The 24,952-nt window shown below is 47.9% G+C and overlaps 2 protein-coding genes across 4 annotated transcripts; one reads left to right on the top strand and one right to left on the bottom strand.

Annotated features, from left to right (window-relative positions):
• Positions 1-2,059: 2,059 nt before the first annotated feature.
• On the bottom strand, positions 2,060-8,527 carry LOC309346935 (F-box only protein 44-like). Of its 3 annotated transcripts, none has more exons than XM_081871312.1 (6): positions 8,371-8,527; positions 5,294-5,572; positions 4,652-4,769; positions 3,520-3,615; positions 2,416-2,551; positions 2,060-2,277 (listed from the first exon to the last, which is right to left on the bottom strand). In XM_081871312.1, exons 1-6 carry the CDS (start codon positions 8,516-8,518, stop codon positions 2,152-2,154), a joined length of 903 nt encoding a protein of 300 aa, XP_081727438.1. In that variant the 5' UTR covers positions 8,519-8,527; the 3' UTR covers positions 2,060-2,151. The 3 variants fall into 3 exon arrangements, with proteins under 3 accessions (XP_081727438.1, XP_081727439.1, XP_081727440.1); XM_081871313.1 differs by having other exon boundaries at positions 8,389-8,527; XM_081871314.1 differs by having other exon boundaries at positions 5,294-5,673; positions 8,389-8,500.
• A 274-nt stretch (positions 8,528-8,801) lies between these two features.
• LOC309346941 (F-box only protein 44-like) lies at positions 8,802-23,112 on the top strand. The gene is made up of 7 exons (XM_081871331.1): positions 8,802-9,169; positions 10,744-11,010; positions 14,417-14,594; positions 14,829-14,924; positions 17,350-17,470; positions 18,771-18,982; positions 22,384-23,112. Coding segments are annotated over exons 2-7 (849 nt in total). The 5' UTR covers positions 8,802-9,169; positions 10,744-10,769; the 3' UTR covers positions 22,385-23,112.
• The last annotated feature ends 1,840 nt before the right edge of the window (positions 23,113-24,952 follow it).

Below are 24,952 nucleotides of genomic sequence, written 5' to 3'. Positions count from 1 at the left end.
AATAAGGGGTAGTGCCAATTACAGAATTATATACTCGGTTCAGAATATGAGTAGCTGCCTGCCAGGCTTCCGCCCAGTAACTTTGAGGGAGTTTAGCATCAAACAACATAGAGTTTGCCAACTCTTGCAGAACCCTGTTTTTACGTTCGGCCACGCCTCCTTCTTGGGGGGAATAAGGTGTAGACAGACGATGCTTAATTCCCTTTTTCTTAAAGAAATTCTGCAACACAGACCCGGTAAATTCTGACCCTCTGTCTGTTTGAAAAGCAAGTACTTTAGTACCGAATTCAAGTTCTACTGCATGAACCCAATTTTTAACTGTTTCTGCAGTATCTGCTTTGGTTTTGAGAGGAAAAAACCATGTGACTTTTGTTTTGTCATCCGAGAGACACAGTGCATACCTCGAACCTCCCATGCTAGCAACAGGCATTGGGCCACATAGGTCCATATGCACAAGTTGGAATACTTTGTCAGATTTCCTATCTGAACTGGGATAGCTGCATCTATGAACCTTCGCCCTTTTGCATGCAGTACAATCCAAATACTTAGCACATTTGTTCATTTTGCACCCTTCTGATAATTCAGGTTGCCTTTTAACATACTGAAAATTAATATGTCCCAGACGGCGGTGCCATAAATGAACACAAGAATTATGGGTAGGCGAGTTCACACAACCAGCATGAACCTGTTCAACTTCATCTGGACTTGTCTCAAAATAATATAACCCATTTCTGCATTCCACCTGCAAAAGAGATACGTTATTCTTTGAAATAGTGCAAACCCCATTTTCAAACACAGTTTTAAACCCAACTCTATCAAGTTCTGACACAGACAAAATACACCCCTTCAATCCCTTTAGCACGTAGGCATCAATTTCTGTTTGCAAACAATTCAAGAACACTGTGCCTACAGTCTCTAAGGAACGTTTAGTTGAATCTGCCATTGTCACAACTTTAGGGATTTGCAAATGTCTGCAATTCTGCAAACGGACACTAGATGGCGCCACCAGGTGGTGAGATGCACCACTGTCGATCAACCAGCGTAGATTGCTGCCTTGGCCACGCCCTTGCATCAACGCCATTGCTGAAGCCATGTGCTGTGTGCTTTGGGAGTAGCCACGACCTCCTCCTCTTCTTCGACGTCCCCTGGAACTCCTTGTCTGGTAACTAGGGGTAACGGCCTTGGTGCTGTCTTGACCAGGTTCACGTGTGCAATTCCTGATTAGATGGGAAGGGGAACCACAGCGAAAACAGTGTCTAGCTGCAAAAGCATTTACTGTGTTCTCAAACTCAGCATCAACACTCTTAGGCACAGCATAACTCCCCTTTGAAGACAAACCTCTTTCTCTTTGCCTTTTATCTTGCCAATTTTTCCCATTGAGTCGCGTAAACGGGACAGAAAAACTTTCCTGGGACTCTGCCATCCTCCCTGGGGCTTAGGAACGATACTCACACACCTGTAGACCGTCTCCCAGCTGCTGAGGTGGCTCCCTGAGGAATAAGACGTCTTCCAGCGAGTACAAACTGCTCAGTGCCTGTTTAAAACTTTTCTAGGCACGTTGCAGGACTCAAGCTGCTTTGAAGGCTTTCGTTGTCAGCAACCGCTTCTGACTTCGCTCCAGTCCTTGCATAAATCACTCTGAACTGCACTCCTTATCTCCTTCTTGACGTACAAACATCCATAACCTGTCCCATTAAACTTTAATTAGTTTAATGTAAATGCCCAGTGCGCTTCCATCGTCACAAGTCCCACTACAGCAGAGCATTTCGCGCAGCGGTTTAGAAGGGCAGGAGAGGCAGTATCTTTTCAAAGAGGAGTCTTGGAGCAAGCGGTTTGGAACTCAAAGAAAGGTTTATTTACAAAAACAAAAAAAACCCCGGCGACGAACCACACATATCAGCAAACATGCCCAAAAGGGGAGAAGGGGAAAAAGGGGAACAAACACATGGGAGACTGACTATTTATACAAACTCATGTTCCTGGAAGCCTAATGACCTCCAGCTGCTCAGTGATTAGAGCGTTTCTGCTACCTTTTAACCCTTTGATAGCAACAGGAATGACACAATAGAGTGAGCCCTTGTGTGTCTCCCCACCCTGTTGCTCAAGCAGATGAGTGGAACCGTCTTCCCCTTCTGGTGGTTCCTCCTCTTTCTAGGGAAATCTGGGACCCACAGTGATGCTGCTGTTAGTTAGGCCCCCAGAGTCCACACCGGTCACTCCATGTTCAAAATAGATGTAACGGACTCCGGCAGGGTAGTTATGGAATGTATACGAGCCCTAGAAAGGAAAGAGGAGAAGGAATGGTTAGGAGTCAGTTCAACAAAAGAAAGAGGAAGGATCTGACGTTTTCACGAACCGTTTACTCAAGGCCCACATTAATATCCCAGAGCTGATTTGATGCCTTTTCCCACTAACCTCTCTCCATTCTGTCTCTCCGGGCTCACTTAAGACCAACTCTTCAGCGCGACATTCGCAGAGGACTTCAGAATCAGCAGACAAGAGTTTCACGTGCAGAGTGTAGTTGCAGGGGTCCTCGTCAAGGACATCGCACCTATTTTGGGGCACAAAACGACACATGAGCGATTTCTGAGGAGGAACCGGTCCCGCAAAAAAAGAGCTGATCGCATTTGGAGAATTTGCAGCTGCCTGCTTATTATATATTTATTTAGGGTATCTGTATGGAAGTGAGAGCTGGACGATAAAGAAGGCTGATCGCAGAAGAATTGATGCTTCTGAATTATGGTGCTGGAGGAGACTCTTGAGAGTCCCATGGACTGCAAGAAGATCAAACCTCTCCATTCTGAAGGAAATCAGCCCTGAGTGCTCACTGGAAGGACAGATCCTGAAGCTGAGGCACCAATACTTTGGCCACCTCATGACACATGAGAAGAGAAGACTCCCTGGAAAAGACCCTGATGTTGGGAAAGATGGAGGGCACAAGGAGAAGGGGACGACAGAGGCCGAGATGGCTGGACAGTGTTCTCGAAGCTACCAGCATGAGTTTGACCAAACTGTGGGAGGCAGTGAAAGACAGGAGTGCCTGGCGTGTTCTGGTCCATGGGGTCACAAAGAGTCAGACACGACTAAACGACTAAACAACAACAAAGGGTATCTGTGCCCTGCTTTTCAGCCAAAAAAGCCCCCAGATCAGCTTACACAGAACTGAAACTGAAAACTAGACCACCCCTTCTCGCAGGCTTGCAATTTGCAGCACACAAGAGAGAAAAGGGACAGGGAAGGAAGAGGAAAATCAAAATGTGGGCACCAGTTTCCAAACAGTTATACCTATAGGGACCAGCTGGCACAATTCAGGAGAAGGAGGTGAAGCCCTGAGATCTTTGAAACCACTAGGAACTTGCTGCTTCCAAATTAAACTGAGTTCTGCTATCTATTGCATTCCTCGCTTTGCCCAGAAATCATGGCAGATGAGCAACCCCAACCGTAGGGGTTCGTTTTGCTTCTCCAACAAGAAGGGCTACCCACCCTGCAACCCCTGGTATCGCCAGCTCCAGCACTCACCAGTCTTTCACAACAATATCAGGCTTGACTTCATCCATCAGCTCATCCCAGTAGCCATGATCCTTTAAGACGATGACCTGGCTTTTGGGTGAGGGCCTGAAAAAGAGATCAAAGCCATTATCATCATCACCCACATGGACCCATTGATATTGGGTTGGAGAGCACTGGTGGGAAATCTCAGGCCCCAGCACCTACTGCAGCCCTCCAAACCTCTCTGTCTGGCCCAGGCTGCAACCCCTTCCCGACCCCATGCCCTACTGACTTTGACAAACTCAACGACCCAACTCAGAAGCTTTTACCCTCCACGAAAGCATGCAAAGTTTCAACTCCCCATAGCAAACTCCCACTGGACAAATAAGTAACTGCTAAGCTCCTTACCTCTCTCGCCCTGACCTAGCCACGTGATCCACGCAACGGTCACCTCCAGACTGGATTATTGTAACTCGCTCTACGTGGGGCTGCCCTTGAGACTGACCCAGAAACTCCAGCGGGTGCAGAATGCCACACCGAGACTCCTTACGGGGTCCTCGCTGCAGGATCACATTCACCCGGTGCTATACCAGCTGCACTGGCTCCCGGTGGAGTACAGGATCAGGTTTAAGGTCTGGTTTTGACCTTTAAAGTCCTATACGGCCTAGGACCCTTGTATCTACGGGACCGCCTCTCCTGGTATGTCCCACAGAGGAACTTACAGTCTGCAAATAAAAACATCTTGGAGGTCCTGGGCCACAGGGAGGTTAGGCTGGCCTCAACCAGAGCCAGGGCTTTTTTGACTGTGGCTCCGATCTGGTGGAACGCTCTGTCACAAGAGACTAGGGCCCTGCGGGACTTGACATCTTTCCGCAGGGCCTGCTGGACAGAGCTGTTCCACCAGGCCTTTGGCCAAGGCACAGCCTGACTTCCTCCTTTGGCAATCCTCACAGAACTCTAGCCCAATGGTTGCCATTAATTTGATTTGAATTAATTTTATAATGAAATGATTTTAGAATGTTGTATTATTTTATTGTTGTTAGCTGCCTTGAGCCCGGCTTCAGCTGGGGAGGGCAGGATATATATTAAAAAATATTATTATTATTATTAAACACATACCACCACCACCCCAAATTCATTTGATTGGGAATGTGCTCCTTACCCGCTAAATGCACCAAAGCACCATGTTCCATCCTCAAAGGGAGAGTCATCCCTTGATAGCTTCCCTACATCCCAGGCCTCTTCTTGATCTGGCCCAATTTGCCAAGAGTTCAGGCCCTCTGTGGCGAATCCAGAAAGAAAAGGACAGTGAAAGGAAAGGATACATACAGATATTGAACCTGGGATTTCTGCACCCCCTACACATGAACACTGTCTCCAGATAAAGGTAATCACCCGAGGCAACCAAAACTATTTCCTTTCCGCCAGAGTGGTACCTATTTATCTACTTGCACTTTGACGTGCTTTCAAACTGCTAGGTTGCCAGGAGCAGGGACCAAGCAACGGGAGCTCACCCCGTCCCGGGGATTTGAACTGCTGACCTTCTGATCAGCAAGTCCTAGGCTCTGTGGTTTAACCCACAGCACCACCCGCATCCCTATCTAATGCTTATTTTTTGAATTTTGAATTTTATTGTTATTCATGTTTTTATACTGTATTTTATGCTGCTAGTGTTTTAAATTTGTTGTTAGCCGCCCTGAGCCCGGTTTTTGAACCGGAAAGGGCGGGGTATAAATAAAAATTATTATTATGTTATTAAGATTTATGGCGCGGGAGAAGTCTGGAAGAAGTTCTTGCTCCCCACCTTCGCCGCAGGGATTCCTGATGAGGTTCTTCTTCATTCTGCAGAGAAAGTAGAAAGTCTTCCAGTCAGGGAGAGCACCAGTCAACACCCCAAGTGGGTAGCCGGCCTGCTCACACTTCTCTTTCCATCCCATGTTCAGAGGGTCCACCATGTCTCGCCACCCGGAGCAAACCAGACGGCAACTGCGAAGGAGAAACCAGGAAGGGAGCCGAAGGAAGATCTCCAGCAGCATCTCCTTGGGAAGGTCCTCAATATTCACCATCTTCCTTCGGGAAAGGTCTGAGGGCGGCCACGAGGCGGGGGAAGAAATGGAAGAGAAAGCATCTCAAATTCTGGGATTCGCTCCCGCAAGAAGCAGCAACGACCGCAGATTCAGATGGCTTTAAAAGAGGATTAGACAGAGATGGAAAGAAGATAAAGTCCCCGCCAGAGAAGAATGGCAGATCCAGTTGATGGACTATGCCGAAATGGCCAAAAGGACCGGAAGAGTCAGAAATCAGGAAGACCAAAATTTTATAGGGAAGGGGGGAAATTTATAACTGATCTTAAAAACCATTGTAAACAGTTAAAGTCGTTAGTAGGATTAGAATATCACTTGTAGTTTAATGGTGAATTTTGGACACAACGGAGAGGTAAAAAAGATTTTGGATTATCCTAAGAGATGCTGGAGGAAATGATTAACAATAGGACCCACAAAGGGGAGGAAGGAAGTCCAAGAGATGCCTTGGAATGTTGTTTTTATGTTGTATGTTGGATATGTGACTGTAAATTTATAATTTGAAAAACCAAATAAATAAATAAGGATTAGACAAGGTCATGGAGACATGTGAAGAGCCTGCTGGATCAGGCCAATGGTCCATCTAACCCAGAATCCTGTTCTCACAGATGCTTCCAAGGGAAACCCACAAGCCAGAGAACCATCTGTGGCTTCCAATGTGATAGCCTGGGACTCGGGCTCGGACTCGGAACCAGAGGAGTCTCAGTCTGCACCGGATCCTTTGCCTCAGGCATCATCTGAAACAAGTCTGGGGCCTGATCCTGAAGGGTCCCAGTCTGCACAGGTTTCCCTGCAACAAACACCAGCTGGGCCGAGTCAGGGGCCTGAGCCTGCCCTGGCTCCAGCTGTGGGGATTACCTTGTTGTCATCACCTGGGCCATCACTTACAGCTGCTCTACTACCGGTTGGGTCAGGAGAGGCTGAGGCGGCCTCTGGGTCTAGTAACCCACCGACGTCTCCCAAGCTGCAGAGACTAAGGTCTGAGAGAAGGAGAGACCCGAGTACTCGCAGGAGGAGTGCTCACCTTCAGGCAAAACAGGGAGGTGAGTCACCAGGGGATCAGGACTGGCCACTACCCCGACATAGATAAAAGGCTGTTAGACCCTGCCCCAGGATGCGGGAGCAACATTGCTGTATGCCAGACCCTGTACCTGTCCTTGCCTGGGTTCCTGTCTCGTGTCCTGCCTTGACCCTGTTGGACTGACTCCTAGCGGAACCTACAGATTCTGGACCGGACCTAGACCGTGGTTCTCGGGTTACCCCCGGGCCCAGAACATACAGCAACTGGCATTCAAAAGCATTGCTGCCTTCACCTGTGAAGGCAAAGCACAGCCATCCTGGCTAGCAAGCCACAGATCTCCTCATCTTCTTCCATGAGTTTCCCCAATCCTCTTTTAAAGCCATCCAAGTTATTATGGAATCGTAGAGCTGGAAGATTCTGGGGACGCGATTGGCGCTGAGGGTTAAACCACAGAGCCTAGGACTTGCTGATCAGAAGGTCGGCAGTTTGAATCCCCGCGACGGGGTGAGCTCCCGTTGTTCGGTCCCTGCTCCTGCCAACCTAGTAGTTCAAAAGCACGTCAAAGTGCAAGTAGATAAATAGGTACCTCTCTGGTGGGAAGGTAAACGGCATTTCCGTGCGCTGCTCTGGTTTGCCAGAAGCGGCTTAGTCATGCTGGCCACATGACCCGGAAGCTGTACGCCGGCTCCCTCAGCCAATAAAGCGAGATGAGCGCCGCAACCTCAGAGTTGGCCACGACTAGACCTAATGGTCAGGGGTCCCTTTACCTTTACCTAGAGCTGGAAGGGACCCCGAGGGTCATCTTGTTCAACCCCCTGCAAGGCAGGAATGAATCCCAGCGGAAGCATCCATGGCCATCCAAGCTCTGCTTAAAAACCTCCAAGGAAGGAGTGTCCACAGCCTTCCACTGTTGGTGGCCATCACTGCTTCTTATTTTCTGATCATGGGGGAAGTTCCTTCTTTCCCTGCTCAGAGGCACTTTGGCCACTTGTGCTCTTGGAGACAGTTTCTGATGTGGGCGTTTTTACCGTACTGACTTATACTAAATACTTATTTACAGCTTGCCCTCGGAAATGCAAGCTTGCTTACTCAGATGATGAGAATAACGTTTTTGTTGGTTCCCCCCTCCAAAAGTGCTTTATTATTATTTTTGCAAATTTATTTGGTTTTTCGAATTAACATTTTACACTCGCATATCCAACATACATCATAAAGACAAGATTCCAAAGAATCTCCTGGACTTCTCTCTTGCCCTTTGTGGGTTCTATCTTTAGTCATTTCCTCCTGCATCTTTTACATGCATAGGCAAACTAAGGCCCAGGGGCTGGATCCGGCCCAATCGCCTTCTAAATCTGGCCTGCGGACGGTCCGGAAATCAGCGCGTTTTTACATGAGTAGAATGTGTCCTTTTATTTAAAATGCATCTCTGGGTTATTTGTGGGGCAGAGGAATTCTTTCATCCCCCCCCCCCAAAAAAAAATATAGTCCACCACAAGGTCTGAGGGATAGTGGACCCGCCCCCTGCTGAAAAAGTTTGCTGACCGCTGATCTTTTATAATAATGCAATAATCTTTTACATCTCCATTATATCTAAAATTCACCATTAAACTACAAGTGTTATTCCAATCCTACTAACGATTTTAACAGTTTACAATGGGTTTTTAAGAGGAATTATAAATTTTCCCTGTTCCTTATTTTTAAAAAAGTGTTGTTAATTAAAGCCTCCCACGGATCTACCCCAACACCCACCACCCCCGCCCTCCAGCTCATGGTAGGTACCTGGAAGCCCCAACTCACCTCCGGGGTTAAAAGAGTCGTCTCTGCCCGGTTCTGTGCCGAGAAGGCAAGGAGGAAGTGAAACTGCTCTGATATCAGATAACACAACCCAATCTCCGCCTCGAGGAGGGGAATCCTGGCTCATTTGCATACGATGACACCCCTTCGACGTCAGCTGGCTCCTTCGAAAGGAACCCCTCCCCTCCCCTCCCGCTTTAATCGTTTAATAGCTTAAGGCGCCTTCAGATGCAAAGTACAGAGGCACGCGCAACGCTTCGGTTCCGAGCTGATTCTGGCCACCAGGGCTTCATTTAATCCGGGGCGGGGCGACAGGAGAGGCTCGTCATATTATGCAAATGAGCCTTACTTGGGGATCGCTCCTTGGACGTGTGCATGATTTTTTGGAAGCTACAGTATTTATGATAATAGCGCTTCTTTTTTAAACCGGGGCTCTCCATCCTAACAGCGAAGGCTGTATAGGGTCCTCCTGCAACCGTGCTCTGGAAGTCAGCCTCCTTGAGCTCAGGCAGATAGACTTCCTTCCCAGGAAACTCAGGAAAAAGTGGACTTGGGAATTGCTGTTGCTCTTTGGAGAAGAGCTTCTGCCCGCGACCGGGGCGCGCTCAACCCGAGAGGCGCATCATCGTGCGTAAAGGAGCCCCGGCTGGGAATCCCCTGCTCGCCCGGCCTACAAGAGGTGGTGCTCCCTTGGGGGACCCGCCCAGAGAGTTTCCTGCCCCCTCGCCCATGTTCACATTCGGTTTCTTTTTCCTGCGTGGCTCTTGCGCATTTTCCAGTCCCGGTAAGCCTGTTGCTGTTTTTTGGAGGGAGGCAGTGGCGTAGCGTGGGTTGTCAGCACCCGGGGCAAGGGAAGTAATTTGCGCCCCCTAACCCGTGGATTTGCGCCCCCTAACCCTAACCGCCAGATGTTGCGCCCGGTGTGGGCGGCCCCCCCTGCACCCCCCACGCTACGCCACTGGAGGGAGGGGACGTTGTGGAGCCTGCGAGGTTCAGTTTGTATGGGGGGGGTCCGCCCTCCGGACCTGTTTGCGGTAGGAGAAGTGAAGGCATGGCCTCTGAGCATGTGCAGAGCGACCCCTCCTTCTTTTCTTCCCTCTAAGTATAAGTTCGTGTGTTTTTTTCCAGGGTTTCAGATACATGTGAACGTGTGATGGGAGTCCCTCCCCTCGCTATGAAGTGTTGCCACGTGCATGGAGTAATTGCGTTTTGGGGTCCATGGGGATGCTCAGACTTAAATTTATTGGCCTATCCAGAGGACCCCTGTTAGACCCATAGCCAGAGAAGGGTGGGGGTACCAATATGTCCATACAGAACAGTGAAATGCAATAGTTAGTAATGGGCTACTCGGAATAGGCCCATTGAAATGAATGGGGCAAAGTTAGCCGGTTTCACTCATTTTAATGGGTCATCTCTGAAGGCAACTGTTGTTGGAACATACAACCCGATAATAACCCTGGTTAAATTAACATTTTAATGGGCGGTGGGGTTTTAACTTGGGTGGATGCTGTTTTATTTGGGGAGTGGAGCTGATTTAAATGGTTTCTAAATGTAGTATGCTAATTTTGGATTTTTGGATTTCATTTCACTTCATTGAATTTCAGTTCAGTTTTAATTTGTATCCCACCTTTCTGTGTCACTATACACAGGACGGTTTACAAGCTGAAGAAATGACAAAAGATCGTGCACCTTCTAACAATCTGATCCAATCCAATATTATGACATACAAAAGTTATGTCATAATAAAAACACATCTTTAAAATCAACAACTTACGGTATATCCAATAAAGCGTTCTTTGATAACCCATTGGGATATAGTAGTGCACAATGAAATTAAATATCAGCAAATAAGAATTAAGTACAAATTCACTCTTAACAATTACAATAAACAGTTTCTAAACTATAACCAATAAAAATAACAGCAAATCACGGTGCATAAAGTAACACAATACAAATTGAGAAGCAAAAGCACATTCATTAATAATAATAATAATAATTTTTTAATATCGCTGAACTACTCTCTTCCCAGCTGCTTCTGCATGGTCTGGGAAAGGCTCCTCCTAGGTCTGGAGGGTGGGCCAGGGCAGGTAGAAAAAGCCATTGCCTGATGGCCAGCACAAAATGCAGAAGGAAAGCAAAGAATGAAAGAGGGCAGCAGATGGATGTGGATAGAGCACAGAATGTTTAACTGGCTCTTAGGGCAGAGAAAGAAACCAGGGGGAAGAATCAGGAAAGGAATGAAGCACGTGGCTACAACATTTTGTTGCAGCGTTCCTCTTTACAACTATTTCCCACTGCTGTTCTTCTTGTGGGATTTCTCTCTCTCATTCTCGCCCTCTTGTGGTGCTTCCCTGTTAGCGGACAAAAGACCACTTTGAAGAAAGATGCTGACTATCGGAGACTTGCCTGAACGTGTACTGCTGGAGGTGCTGGCCCGGGTACCAGCGAGGAACCTGCTTTGCAACTGCCGGCTGGTTTGCTCCCAGTGGCGACGCCTGGTGGACGACCCCGAGCTGTGGAAGATTAAATTCCAGCGAAAGAGCGGACCTGAGACCCAAGAGTCGAAGGCCTTCTTCATTTACTCCCACAGGGAGAAGAACTTAATCAAGAATCCTTGTGGCAAAGGTGCGTCCCTGTTCAGCTGGGGGAGAAATGGGGAGGAGGGGGTTATTGCTTCGTTTCTGTTCTTTGTTTTTATTATGTGTTTTGTGTTCGTTACCTTGCATTTTTACATCTCTAAGATCTACAGATGAAGGGCAGTACAGTGGTACCTCGGGTTACATACGCTTCAGGTTACATACGCTTCAGGTTACAGACACCGCTAACCCAGAAATAGTGAAAACAAAACAAATTCCTTCCAGTAGCACCTTAAAGACCAACTAAGTCAGTTCTTGGTATGAGCTTTCATGTGCATGCACACTTCTTCGTATCTGAAGAAGTGTGCATGCACACGAAAGCTCATACCAAGAACTGACTTAGTTGGTCTTTAAGGTGCTACTGGAAGGAATTTGTTTTGTTTTGACTATGGCAGACCAACACGGCTACCTATCTGTAACCAGAAATAGTGCTTCAGGTTAAGAACTTTGCTTCAGGATTAGAACAGAAATCGTGCTCCGACAGCACGGCGGCAGCAGGAGGCCCCATTAGCTAAAGTGGTACCTCAGGTTAAGAACAGTTTCAGGTTAAGAACAGACCTCCAGAACGAATTAAGTTCTTAACCTGAGGTACTACTATGTACAAATTAAATAAATAAGGAAAGGGAAATAGTCACAGTCTGACAAATGATTTGTGTGAAGGCACTTGCTGCAAATGATGGGGAACAGGGCAGGGCAATGCTGGGTTTTCAACATCGCGGTTCATCTCCAGCCAAACATCGGGGTTTGACGATATACCACAATTTTGAAAAAAGCTGCATTGGCCCCAGCCGGCGAGGTGCTGGGTGAAAACACCACAGATCTCATTGTGGGAGCTGAGGCAGTTTCAGCCAGCTCTGAGGCCCTTTGGCCTGGCTCTGCTGGGGGCTGGAAAACAACTGCCCCCGGCGCAGACAGCCCCAACGTCCCTGCCACTCGTGCTGGAGCAGCAAGGATCCAAGCTGCTTCTGCCTTTGATGGCATTGGGGGCAGGCAAGCTATCTTGCCCGCTCGCCCCCCACTCCCGAAGACCAACCTAGTGGCAATAGCCAAGCACATGGGACCTATGCGGGTGCGCTGCTGCTTTCTTCCGGTGGGGGTGTCGTTCACCCCAGGAGGAATGACATAGCCCCCCCCCCCGGGCGCAAGGCATGGGGTATCTTCACCTTGTGGAGAGGGGCTGCTGGCGAGTGCTGGGCCTCCAGCAGCATCAAAGAGCCCCCAAACCACCTGGCTGCCTTCCACCAGGAGGGGGGGGGCTCCATCTTCCTGGGAGGAAAGGCACAGCACCCCCTCCTGGAGGAAGGCAGCCAGGCGGGGTCTGGGCTCTCTCAGCTGGAGAGGGGTTGCACTTTGACAGAGCCCCCATCCTGCCGCTGGCTCGTGTGAGTCGCTTCTGCTGAGACAGACTACAATGGCGGTTTCACCAGCCGTATATCTGCCTCCAGCTCCCAACTAGTTTGCTTCTCCCTCTGGGCGCTGGAGGCAGAGGGACTGGAGAGCGGTGACCGTTTCACCAGTGATATACCGCTGAGTGAAGCTGTTGCGTGTCAAAACCCCTCCCACCAGAAAGAAAGACACAGGACACGATGTTTAAGTTTTAATGGGCATGAAATGGCCACAACTTTATTGATTAGAGGATTGAAGGTATTGGCCCTAGGCATTGGCTCCTATCAGCTACCCGGGATGATGACCGGGAAGGGTTAACACGAACCGTGGGAGAGCCTGTTGAAGTACGCCAACTAGGATCCCACAGGTGTCACCGCTTGGGGCGTGCCGGGGGCCCTTACCAAGCTAGGTTTCGGACAAGACAACGCCCCTCGGAGTCCTCTACCGGACTACCCCATTTCCTGGGGGAAGGTGATGGCGTTCCTTCCCCCCCATCCATTTGCATAACAATAGAACCCCAGCCAATGCCTAACCGCCAATACGGGGAAAGTTGTGACGTTTGCTATGAGGTAGGCGAAAAAACCAAATGGCAGAAAGATTGCCAACTTGGAAAAATTCCTACCAGGCCCCTTGCGGCGACCAACCGAAGTCCATAGCAAGGTCATGACGACCTACGGCTGCCTAAGTATCTAAGGGTGGGTGGGATGGGCAAAAAACCTCTCAGCTGGTCGGGAGTGAAGAGGGTGGACCCTGGGCATGCCCGGCTTAAAATACCTAAAGCCACGCCTCCCCCTGGCCTGCCGATAGGCGGCCAGGGTCGCGGGCACGCCCAGGGATTCCCCCAGTTCTCGCGGGGGGCCAAGGACAGCCCCCGCGCCTGGGGGGGAGGGGCTAGACCGCAACCCCCTCTCCTCCCCAGGGTCGGAAATGGCTTCATCGCGGTCTGCCCCCAAATAACGGTCCTGGGCAATATATCAATATATTGCCCAAGCCTAATGGAGAAGGGTTCAGTGGCAGTCAGTCAGTGGACTAGAGGTACTAGGCTATTCCCCTAAATGTTCCTGGTATATCTGAGTATTAAAGTATTAAACCCTGATGCCACCTTTCCAAAGTCCAGGAAGCTTCTGCCTGACTTAGGGAAGGATGTGAGATGCTTGAGAGCCAGCGTGGTGTAGTGGTTAAGAGTGGTAGTCTCGTAATCTGGGGAACCGGGTTCGCATCTCCGCTCCTCCACATGCAGCTGCTGGGTGACCTTGGGCTAATCACACTTGTCTGAAGTCTCTCAGCCTCATTCACCTCACAGAGTGTTTGTTCTGGGGGAGGAAGGGAAAGGAGAATGTTGGCCGCTTTGAGACTCCTTCGGATAGTGATAAAGCGGAATATCAAATCCAAACTACTACTACTACTACTCTTCTTCTTCTTCTTCTTCTTCTTCTTCTTCTTCTTCTTCTTCTTCTTCTTCTTCTTCTTCTTGTGCGTGTGATGTCAGTAGGAAAAGGGACCCCTGACCATTACGTCCAGTTGTGGCCGACTCTGGGATTGTGGCACTCATCTCACTTTATTGGCCGAGTGAGCCGGCATACAGCTTCCGGGTCATGTGGCCAGCAGGACTAAGCTGCTTCTGGCGAACCAGAGCAGCGCACGGAAACGCCGTTTACCTTCCTGCCAGAGCAGTACCTATTTATCTACTTGCACTTTGACGTGCTTTCGAACTGCTAGGTTGGCAGGAGCAGGGAGCAAGCAACAGGTGCTCACCCCGTCGTAGGGATTCGAACCGCCGACCTTCTGATCAGCAAGTCCTAGGCTTTGTGGTTTAACCCACAGCGCCACCCACGTCCCGTGATGTCAATACATCATGCCTAAAACATCCCCCCTGTTGCCCTCGCTGGCCCGCATGTTCCTCCAGGATCTGTATCCTCTCCTTTGTCTGGCAATTGACTCCTCTGTTGCTTCCACTGACTCAAAAGCCTCTTCCTTCAATGTCCGTCATTTTGGTTTGGTTTCCGCAGAGGGCCTGGACTCCTGGGTGATGAGGGTCCCTTCCGAGGGCCACTGGAAAACTGAGGAGCTGTCCGAGGAGGATTTGGCAGCCCTCCCCGTGGAAAGTTTCCTCCAGAGGAATTCCTACGCAAAAAAGAAAGACTCCTCCCCACAGTGGGACAACCGATGCTTTGCTGCGTGTGACGGGTGAGTGTCCATGGACATCTGTGAGTCCAAAATGACTCCCTGGCTGCAAATCTGGTCCCTCGGGGACACAGTTACCCCATTTGGGATCAGGGAACCCCACACACATGCCCACCCCCTGTCCCCCAGAAACAGTACTTCTCTCTTGTCGGGGTTTGACCTCAGGCAATCCATCAACCGCCATCAATCCTCCAAACGCCTTCAAATATTCACGCAAGATGTTCCTTTGTGCTCCAGGCTCTGCAGCAAAGCTCAGCTCATCATTCTGAAGGACCTTGGGTACTGGGACGAGCTGATAGATGAAGCCAGACCTAACATCGCCGTGAATGAATGGTGGGTTCAGAGCATCCAGTCTTGGTTATTGGGGGGGGGGGCTGCCTGGTTCAAAGGACAGAATAAAAACGTATGGAATATGGAGACATGGCAAAACTTAACGGAAGAATAAGAGATCAAGACAACAAAAGAACGGAAATGGTTATTTAATATTTACAGATAAGTTGTAAACAAGATTGTCAGGATTATTGTAATAACCTGCAATTACATACAATTTGCTCATTTATTCATCTGTTTTAAATATATATATATATTTGAAATAGATGAATAAATGAGCAAATTAAGTTAATTTGGATATGCACAAGATACTAAAAATGAATTTAAGGAACCGCAGAAAGAGGGGGAAGGAAGTCAAGGTTTGAAATGTTAAAATGATTGTAAAATTAGTGAAATGTAGAAAACTGAAAAGCAGGATCTGGTAGGATTCCAGACAGCTCCAAAGCTGGCAATGTGCTCCAACCCAACGCCCTTCAACCTTGGGTCTCCTAGTGTTACTGGACTACAACTGCCATCATCCCTCACCACTGGGGATGATGGGACTTGTAGTCCAACCACCTAAGGTTATAGAACACTGCTCATCCGCTCTGAGCCTTCCTCCCCCCCAATAATTTTTCTGTTTTATATTTTAGAATATCCATTTAAACAACCTTAAAATATCAATGACTTCCCTTCTTCTCTTTCCATGGTTCATTTTGCATAACATAAATCCCTGCATATTTTATATAAACCGAACCATTCAGTTTTCCCTTATTGCATCCATCCAAACTTATTTGCACTGCTGAATTTATCTGAATGCTGCCAATGTTTTCAAGTGTACACAATTCCCCCCCCCCATATATTCAACAAACATTTTCCAATCTTCTTTAAGCATATGTTCTCTTATTCTATATGTTAAGTCCGCAAGCTGCTCATATTCCATCAGTTTAAGTTGCCACTCTTCTTTAGTTGGGACCTTGCTCGTTTTCCATTTTGGGGCCAACAAAATATGGGCCGCAGTAGTAGCATACATAAATAACCTTGTTTTGTTAGCACCCTGAGCCTTTTTGCACCTTTGCAGGCCTTGAATTTCCTGAGCAAGCTGTGCCTCACTGAGATAAGATCCTCCTTAAAGGGCTTGCAGGCAGACATGAATGGCACAGTCAGAGATAGGGATGCTTCTGAGTAACAACTGCTGGAAAGGCAGGAAGGGAGAAGTTTCTTGTACTCGGGTCCTGCTTGTGGGTTTCCCAGAATGGGCATCTGGTTGGCCACTGTGAGAACAGGATGCTGGACTCAGTGGTCCATTGGCTTGATCTAGCAAGCTCTTCTTATGTTTTGTAGACACACCAAGTAATATATCTACATACAAACGTAAGAAGAGCCCTCCTAGATCAGGCCAACGACCCGTCTAGTCCAGCCTCCTGTTCTTGTGCAACTGGTATTCAAATGTGTCCCGCCTCTTGACAGTGGAGGGAGAACACAGATACCATGGCTGGTAGCTTCAAGAGCCACCTCTCTGCATATGAACCTAGCCAGACCCTGAGATCATCTTCCAAGAGCCTCCATTGTGTGCCTTCTCCTCGAGAGATCCGGAGCATGGCAACATGAGAACGGGGCCTCCTCTGTAGTGGCTCCCCATCTGTGGAATGCTCTCCCCAGGGAGGTTCGCCTGGCTCCTTCATTATACAGCTTTAGGCGCCAGGCAAAAGCATTCCTCTTTAATCAGGCCTTTGGCTGACTAACACCCGATGTCTTTTTAAAATGTAGTGGGTTGTTTTTGTTTTATTTTGATTATGTGTTTTGTGGTTTTATATTGTGATTTTATGTTGTAACCACCCTGAGACCTTCACGTATAGGGCATTATAGAAATATAATACAGTGGTACCTTGGGATGCGAACGGGATCCGTTTCGGAATCCCATTCGCATCCTGAAGCGAATGCAACCCACGTCTGTGCGGGTTGCGTTTCGCTGCTTCCGCACATGCACGTGATGTCATTTTGACTGTCTGCACATGTGCGTGCGGCGACACGCTCCGTTACTTCTGGGTCGCCATGGAGCGCAACCCAAAAATACTTAACCTGAAGAACATTTATCCCGAGGTATGACTGTAATAATAATAATAATATAATAATAATAATGGCCATTGAAAGCCGTATTCATGCATGAAACTGATTGATGTATATAAGCACACAGCCATTTGCCATTATTGGCTATATTACTACTAATTATTATTTATTAGAAGTAACTGTTTTAAAGTTGTACATTCAAGTACATGGGAATAGATTTGTATCAAAAGGTCTAGGCTGCCTTGATTTTTTTATCTGGAGGTTATCGGTCGCGAAATATATACTCTTGGTTTAGTGTTGAGTGTTCAAATCATGCCTAGTTTGGTTTCTGCCCAAACTGATGTTTTTTCTCCCCCCCCCCCAAAAAAAAACCACCCAGCTATTATTGTCCCCCTGGCAGCCGCTATCAACTTAGTGTGAAGCTGTTGGACGCAGACTTTCAGCTCCTCCACATCCTCCATACGGAAGGGCGCGGTTCGGAAGCTCCACGCTGGCGTCGGGTCTGTAAGCCCCAGTGGGAAATGCTTAGGGTGGGGAGCAGAAGCAAAGCCTGCAGTAGATGGAGGAAGGATTTATCGATCTGAGGGCCGGCATTCCCTTGTATGCAGGCTTCCGGGGGCCACATTCCAGTGATGGGCAGGAGCAGAGGTTGAAGTGGGCAAGCGGGTGCTTATTCATTTATTTTTATCTAAAGGAGTTTGTGGTCATCACAAAAGGAGGGAGCCAGTGTGGTGTTTTAGTTAGAGTGTCAAGGCTATGACCTGGGAGACCAGGGTTCGAATCCCCACTTGGCCATGAAGCTTGAGCCCATTCAATGTCTTCTCTAAGCCTAACCTACCTCCCTGGGGATAAAATGAGGAGGCGAGAGTTATATACAGCATCTTAAGCTCCTTGGAGAAAACATGGTCTATAAAAGTAATAAATGAATACTTTCTTGGGCTCCATGATCACTGCAGATGGTGACAGCAGTCACAAAATTAAGACGCCTGCTTCTTGGGAGAAAGGCAATGACAAACCTAGACAGCATCTGAAAAAGCAGAGACGTCACCTTGCCAACAAAGGCCCGTATAGTTAAAGCTATGGTTTTCCCAGTAGTGATGTATGGAAGGGAGAGCTGGACCATAAAGAAAGCTGATCACTGAAGAATTGATGCTTTTGAATTCTGGTGCTGGAGGAGACTCTTGAGAGTCCCATGGACTACAAGAAGATCAAACCTGTCCATTCTGAAGGAAATCAGCCCTGAGTGCTCACTGGAAGGACAGAACCTGAAGCTGAGGCTCCAATACTTTCAATTCTTTGACAATCAGCCTTCTTTGTGGTCCAGCTTTCACTTCCATAAATCACTACTGGCGAAATCAGACTACATGCATGTTATAAAACAAAGTTGCACATTATTATATGCATGTCTTTGGATGTGCCTAAAAGAAAAAAGAGGTTAGCTGGGCACTGAAAGAAGGACAGCAAAGGCACCTGACAAACATCATGTGCAGGTGGTTCCAAAACATCGGTGCTGCCATGCTAAAAGAAGGAATCTTAGTGCACAGTGAACATTTGTGCATCTCTTGTAATCTGGCAGGACATATTGGTTGAGTGGGGGGGGGGTCAGGGAGATCTCCCAGCCCCCTAAAAATACTTGCCAAGGAGGACTGGTAAGTGGAGTGTCCAGAGGGGAGATCCAGGGGCCAGGCTTGAGGGCCACATTCAGCCCAAAGACCCCTACCTTTGAGGGGGGTAGTTTTCCTCCTAGCTCGGCAGCCTTGCCCTATATTCAGCATCTCCCTCTTTCTCTCCTGTCTTCAGATTTCGCAAGGGATTATTGAATGCCGGGCTGGACTCCGCTACATCCTCTTTGAACACCTGGCTGTAAACGGGAGCGGCCAGCCGCCCGAGAACAGCGTAAGAGTCACCAGGAGCAGCGTCACTCTTGGGCCTTTTAATTGGGACGAAGACTTCATAGAGCCCTTTCCCGACTCAGATGACGAAGACGGCGCTAGTGGCAGCGGATGCAACTGGTGAGGACCCTCCCCCCTGTCTTCTTGCAACCAATCAAGGGGAGGCTCTGTCAGCATCGCCCCTGAGCCAGTGCCACCAACTGGACTCATCCACTTCAGCCCCAACTGGGCCAGTGAGCTGGGTAGCACTTCCAGAGACCATCTTCTGCACAGGAACAGGTCAAAGTGCTGTGGACTCACAGCTTAGAGTTGTGAGCACCGGATTCACTTCCACAAGAAGACAGTCGTTGACACAGCAGAGTATAGCAGAGTATAGTAGAGCATAAACCACTCGGAGAGCAGCTCTGTAGAATATCTTTTTTATTCTATCTACAACTATAATATATAACTATATACAGAGCTAAATGAGGTCTAAAACGAAAATGCTGAACTGCACTGAGTGTCTGCAGCTGCTCTTAGCAGCAACCTTATCTATACAGAGATCACACACAGTCTCTCTATACAGAGATCACACACAGTCTCTCTCTCTTTGATGTGAGGCTGGAGCGGAATAAGTAGAGAGCAGAAAACCGCCCCTCCTCTCTGGAGAATCAGCAGAGAACATCAGCAGATTCTTGGATATGGGAGGGGTGAAATCTCCTCAGGCTCTGCCTGTCATTGGCTCTCCATCTGTCTTTGGCCGTGGCACCACCTAGAGGTGGGCTCCTTACCTACTGCCCTACCAGTGCCAATGGGCACTGCCAGCCCCCACTGACTCTTAATTCTGTCCTGTACACTCTGCTGCGTTCCTCTGACACCTGTTCTTATGTCCGACAGCATTTGCATCACCGCCTCTTCAAAATTTGGTGTTTCTGTCTTTCATTTTACTTTTCTCAGACTTATCTACACCATTAGCCATAACTATTCTATAGTATCAAGGTCAACTCAGCCAGTCACAGTCAACAAGATTTTTAGTGCACAGGCAGCAGCAGCAGACAGCTCAGCAGCTCCCCCCTTTCAAAGTCTTAATTTCTTTACTCTTCTTATTCTTTTTAAAAACCATCCAAAATCCATTTACACATTTATATCCAATTCAAGGAGGGTAAAAGAAACACTCTATACTATTTTAACAAGCTCAGACAGCAGCAGTTACTTTGTAGTCCCCAAAGCGGAAAAAGAAAGTTGAATGTTTCCTCTCCCTTTGTGACACAATAATGGAGTACAGCCTTCTCCCACCGGGAGGTCCGCTTCCAGAAAGAGTCTATTCCCCTGTCAAATCTATCTCTTGCAGGGTCTCTCAATTCAGTCAGATTTTCCCCCCTTCCCCCTGCAGAAAGAGGGGTTTAGAATGTTTCCTTGGAAGTTTTGACACGTCTTTTAAAGTTACGGCTTCGGTCAGCGGTAACTTCTTTCACTTCTACTTCAGCAGAAAGGGATCAACCTCCGTAATTTAAATCCCTTCCAATCCAATTGACAGTCCGAATTTAAAACCTTTTTTACTCATTGTCAGGGCTGCCTCTAGGTCCCAGCTCACAGAGGACCAACGCCAGGCTGATATTATGTACAAAAGTCTTTATTGAAGTATAGTTTCCATTTTAAAGCCAGAGCGTGCAACCCTACGTCTAGACTCTAGATCGGCGAAGTCCTATCTGAATCACTTCCCCTTCCGCACCAGTTTAAGATCCTAGCCCTGCTCCACCTTCTGCGCTGCTCTCTCCTCCTCTGGGTCCTCTTGCCCTCCGGGGCATTGCCCTTCCTGGACTCTTCCGACGCTGAGTCGCTTAGCTCCTCCCCTTGCCTCCGGCGTGCTTTAGGACCCGGTTCCCAATCCTCACTCTCTGCTGTCCCGCGCTCCTGTACATTTGAACTTGCTTCTCGCACCAACCCAGTGACCTTTCTCCTAACCGTTACACTGCTTCTATCACTGCTTCCCTCTTCCGTGACACTGGCCGGATCTGACCTCCCCTCCGTTGTACGACTCTCCGAGGAAGGCGTGGTCAGCTCTGCCTCGTCTTCTCTCCCTGGTGGGGGAAGTACTGGTCCCGATGCCTGGGACCCTTCCCCCCCACTCTGCTCTGGTGGGGAAGCTGGTCCTGATCTCCAACTACTACTCTGGGAGTCCCTGCTCCCCCCTTGCTCCTGGGGTGTTCCCCTTGGGACCCCCCTACCCCTGGCCACTGGCGCTCCCTTCTGTGAATCTTCCGATTCGCTGGAGAGGCTTATGGAATCCCTCGGACCACTGTCTCCTCCTACACTGCCCTCTGATTCCTCGCCCTCGCTCTCCATTTCCCATCTTCCCTGTGCCTCTGCTCCTGAGCCCCTGACACTCATGCTTGTCCAATCTTTTAAAATTTGGTCAGAGAAATTGGTCGCTCATGATTCCCGGACTTCGGAGCTTTGCGCGATGAAGAAAGCGAGTAGATTCCACAGTATCTGCATCTCCGACCCTGCTTATTAGAGCTTACCAGGGAGCAGGGGAGTCGCAAGGGGTACCCGCTGGAACACCAGGTCCTCAGAACGCTCGATCTGAGGTTTTTTCGGGGTTCTGCGACGCTCTTGCTGTCACCCCAGTCTTCAAAGCGCAAGGGCTCCTTCTTCCGAAAGAGCTCTCATCCACCATTAATCGCGCGGCCAACCTGCAATTTCGTAAGTGTATATATTTAAAGTAGATAATTAAATGAATTTGGATATGCAGAAGATATTGAAAAATAAATTTAAGGAACCACAGAAAGGGGGGGAAGGAAGTCAAACTCTGAAATGTTAAATTGATTGTAAAACTAATGAAATGTATAAACTTGAAAAGTATAAATAAAAACTTTAAAAAAAAAAAAAAAAAGATGCATCAGGGCTTCCTGATCTGTGTAGTCTGGCCAGTTAGGGAGAACGATGGAAGCTGACTTTTGAACGAAGATAATTTTGGGCAGCAAAGAGTCCTCTGTCTTTCTCTACCGCCACATGTAAATAAAGTATCTCTTCATGAGTTGGGTCTTTCTCTCATCCTGAATTAATAAAATAGGAATAGACACTGCAATCCTAACTGTGTCTACTCAGAAGTAAGCCCTATTGAATTCAGTGGGGTTTATTTTCAAGTAAGTGGGGTTAGGCTCGCAGCCTAATTTGTGTTTGGCATAGTAACTGGATACCAAACATTGTATTTTTCTGGGTTCACTTTTTTATTTTTTTGCTGGGGTAGGATGCTCCCTTCCTTCTCTCTGCTCTTCAGAGACATATTTCTATGTAACTGACTGTGAGGAGTTATTTACTATAAAAGGAATCGCAGCACAGCAAAGCAAGCTAAGCTATGTGGATTACCATGGTTTACACTAAGTCAGGTATGGGGAACCTTGGGCCTGCCACAACTCCCATCATTCCTTGATATTGGGCATGTGATGCTTGCCAGGGCTGATGGGAGTTGTAGCTCTGTGTCAAGCCAAGGGTTCCCTGCCCCCGTGCTAAATCCATATCTCTGTCCTCCTTTGCAGATGAGTACTCCGTGACACCATTCAAGCTTCTAGTCCCTAACTTTGAGGTGATGAACTGCAGCCCTGGGACCAGATGCGGCCCTCCCATCCGGCCCTTGGGGTTCTCCTCTCACTGGCCCTGCTGTGCTTGCTTCCTTGAGTGCCTTTGCCTAGCAGAATGTGTCCCTGAGTTATAATAAAGCCTTTAGCTTGCCTAGATGGAGAAACCTGAGTATACAAACCTCTGGATTGTGCATGGTTTGGATGAAGCCTTCTGTTGCTCCACCCATGTTTTGCCTCAAGCCAAACCTACTGCCGGTTTGTGGCCCCTGGAAAATTGTCCTGGAGAGAATGATGACTCCCTGCCTTTTCCCTAAACCGAAGCCCTGATTACTGCATTTCCCAATGCAATCCTCGCTGCAGACATCTTGATGTTGATTTCCTTCTCATAAACAAATGCATAAAACTCCGAGACTTCTCCCAAATCCTTTGCCAGATGAATTTGATTAATTTATTTTTCCTGCCATGGCTATATAACACTGCCTTCAATACTCTTTGAAAAGTAAACTGTGACAGCGGACATAGAACTTATGAAAAGAGAGAGGGGATAAAGAACTGTCTCACACGAAAAGAGTTAAAGCCTCAAATCCAAACTCTTACGATAACAGAGAAAAAAAGAAATTTGGTTGAGCACCACCCTGACATTTACTGTGAACAAAACTTGGCAAATAAAGTCCATCTTTCAACAAATGTGTTTGCTGTTCTTTACATGAATCCCTTTTTAAAGACATCAGCATAGAGGAAAATGCTACATTCTCTATCCCTCCTGTAACATTCCAAGATCAAAGGAGCAATCGGTTTTCCCACTTCCAATGTGCTGCCATGCATATTTCAGCTACTAGAAGCAGATTTACATCTGGGATGTGTCTGGCGCTGTGGTCTAAACCGCTGAGCTTTCAGTTCAAAAAGCCTCATGACAGGGTGAGCTCCCATTGCTCTGTCCCAGCTCCTGCCAACCTAGCAGTTTGAAAGCACACCAGTGCAAGTAGATAAATAGGTACCATTGCAGTGGAAAGGTAAATGGCATTTCCGTGCGAACTGGTTTCCGTCACAGTGTGCTGTTGTGCTAGAAGCGGTTTAGTCCTGCTGGCCACATGACCCAGATGTGGACAAACGCCAGCTCCCTTGACCTGAAAGCGAGATGAGTGCCACACTCCATAGTCACCTTTGACTAGACTTAACCATCCAGGGAACCTTTACCTATATATATACAAATACACAGAATGGTTGAGTTGGAATGGGCCCAAGGGGTCATCTGGCACAACCCTCTGCAATGCAGGAATCTCATCTAGATCATACATGACAGATGTCTATCCAACCTCTGCTTAAAGACCTCCAATGAAGAAGAGTCCATTCCACTGCTGAACAGGTCTTGGGGTCAGAAAGTTGTTCTTGATATTTACCGTATTTTTCGCTCTATAACACGCACCTGACCATAACACGCACATCGTTTTTAGAGGAGGAAAACAAGGAAAAAAACATTCTGAATGAAACAGTGGATGTATCATTTTTGGGCTTCATGCTGTGGCCACAGACATGTGATCTGATGGTGAATTTGGGGTGACCCAATGCAAAGATCCTGAGAATCCCTGTGGATCCATGCTTTGTAACCACGTTTTTGCACCATTGCAGCCCCAGGCAACAGTGGGTGCGTGATTTTTTTGGTGCAGGCTGTAGCCATGGACATGCTATGTGATCTGATGGTGAATTTGGGGTGACCCAATGCAAAGATCCTGAGAATCCCTGTGGATCCATGCTTTGTAACCACGTTTTTGCAGCATTGCAGCCCCAGGCAACAGTGGGTGCGTGATTTTTTTGGTGCAGGCTGTAGCCATGGACATGCTATGTGATCAGCTCCAGGGACCACACATTCGCTGTATAACACGCACAGACATTTCCCCTTCCTTTTTAGGAGAAAAAATCTGCGTGTTATAGAGGGAAAAATACGGTAGTCTGAATCCCCTTTCTCGTAACTTTAATCCACTGATTTGGGTCCTACCCTCTGGAGCACCAAAACAACAAGCTTGCTCCATTCCTTAGGACAGCCCTTTAGTTATTTGAAGATGGATATTGTATCCCCTCTTAGTCTTCTCCAGGCTAAACAGACCCAGCTCCCTCAACCGTGTCTCACCTGTCTTGGTTTCCAGACCCTTAAACTGATACCTTTTATGACTTCTTCAAGGTAACCTCATAATAAAATTTTCATTTTTTTGTCGCAGCAAAGTATCTGAGTTGTTGCTTTTTTATTTAGTTTTTTTGCTGATTTTTGTGATGATGGTTCTTTTGAAGAATTCGTTAAAGAAATCTGCATGCGTTGTATGTTATATATACTGCTTTAAACTTTTGTACAGCACCCTTTTGGAGGAAGTAACCAAGCAAAATAAATGCACCACAGAGGGTTGTGGCGTGCCTTCCGGGGGCCACAGGCGTGTTTCATGGGGACCAGTGGTGGAGCTGAAATCAGCCAAGTGGGTCACACACGGCGTTGGGGCTTTTTTGTGCTAATCATAATGCTTGCTAACACACAATC

Source organism: Podarcis erhardii (assembly GCF_964252035.2).
Source record: "Podarcis erhardii genome assembly, chromosome: 7".
Lineage (NCBI taxonomy): Eukaryota > Metazoa > Chordata > Lepidosauria > Squamata > Lacertidae > Podarcis > Podarcis erhardii.
Note: the sequence above shows the minus strand (reverse complement) of the source record. Positions and strands in the feature narration are given on the sequence as shown.

What these genes read in the sequence shown, in the direction of transcription:
- LOC309346935 (XM_081871312.1), bottom strand. Translation starts at nt 8,518, where the DNA reads ATGCAAATGAGCCAGGATTCCCCTCCTCGAGGCGGAGATTGGGTTGTG. An exon ending in AGGTGAGTTGGGGCTTCCAG is followed by an intron (nt 5,573 to 8,370) that starts GTACCTACCATG and finishes GGCCGCCCTCAG; the next exon opens with ACCTTTCCCGAAGGAAGATG. An exon ending in TGCTTTGGTGCATTTAGCGG is followed by an intron (nt 3,616 to 4,651) that starts GTAAGGAGCACA and finishes TCTCTTTTTCAG; the next exon opens with GCCCTCACCCAAAAGCCAGG.
- LOC309346941 (XM_081871331.1), top strand. Translation starts at nt 10,770, where the DNA reads ATGCTGACTATCGGAGACTTGCCTGAACGTGTACTGCTGGAGGTGCTG. An exon ending in CAAGAATCCTTGTGGCAAAG is followed by an intron (nt 11,011 to 14,416) that starts GTGCGTCCCTGT and finishes TGGTTTCCGCAG; the next exon opens with AGGGCCTGGACTCCTGGGTG. An exon ending in TGCTTTGCTGCGTGTGACGG is followed by an intron (nt 14,595 to 14,828) that starts GTGAGTGTCCAT and finishes TTTGTGCTCCAG; the next exon opens with GCTCTGCAGCAAAGCTCAGC.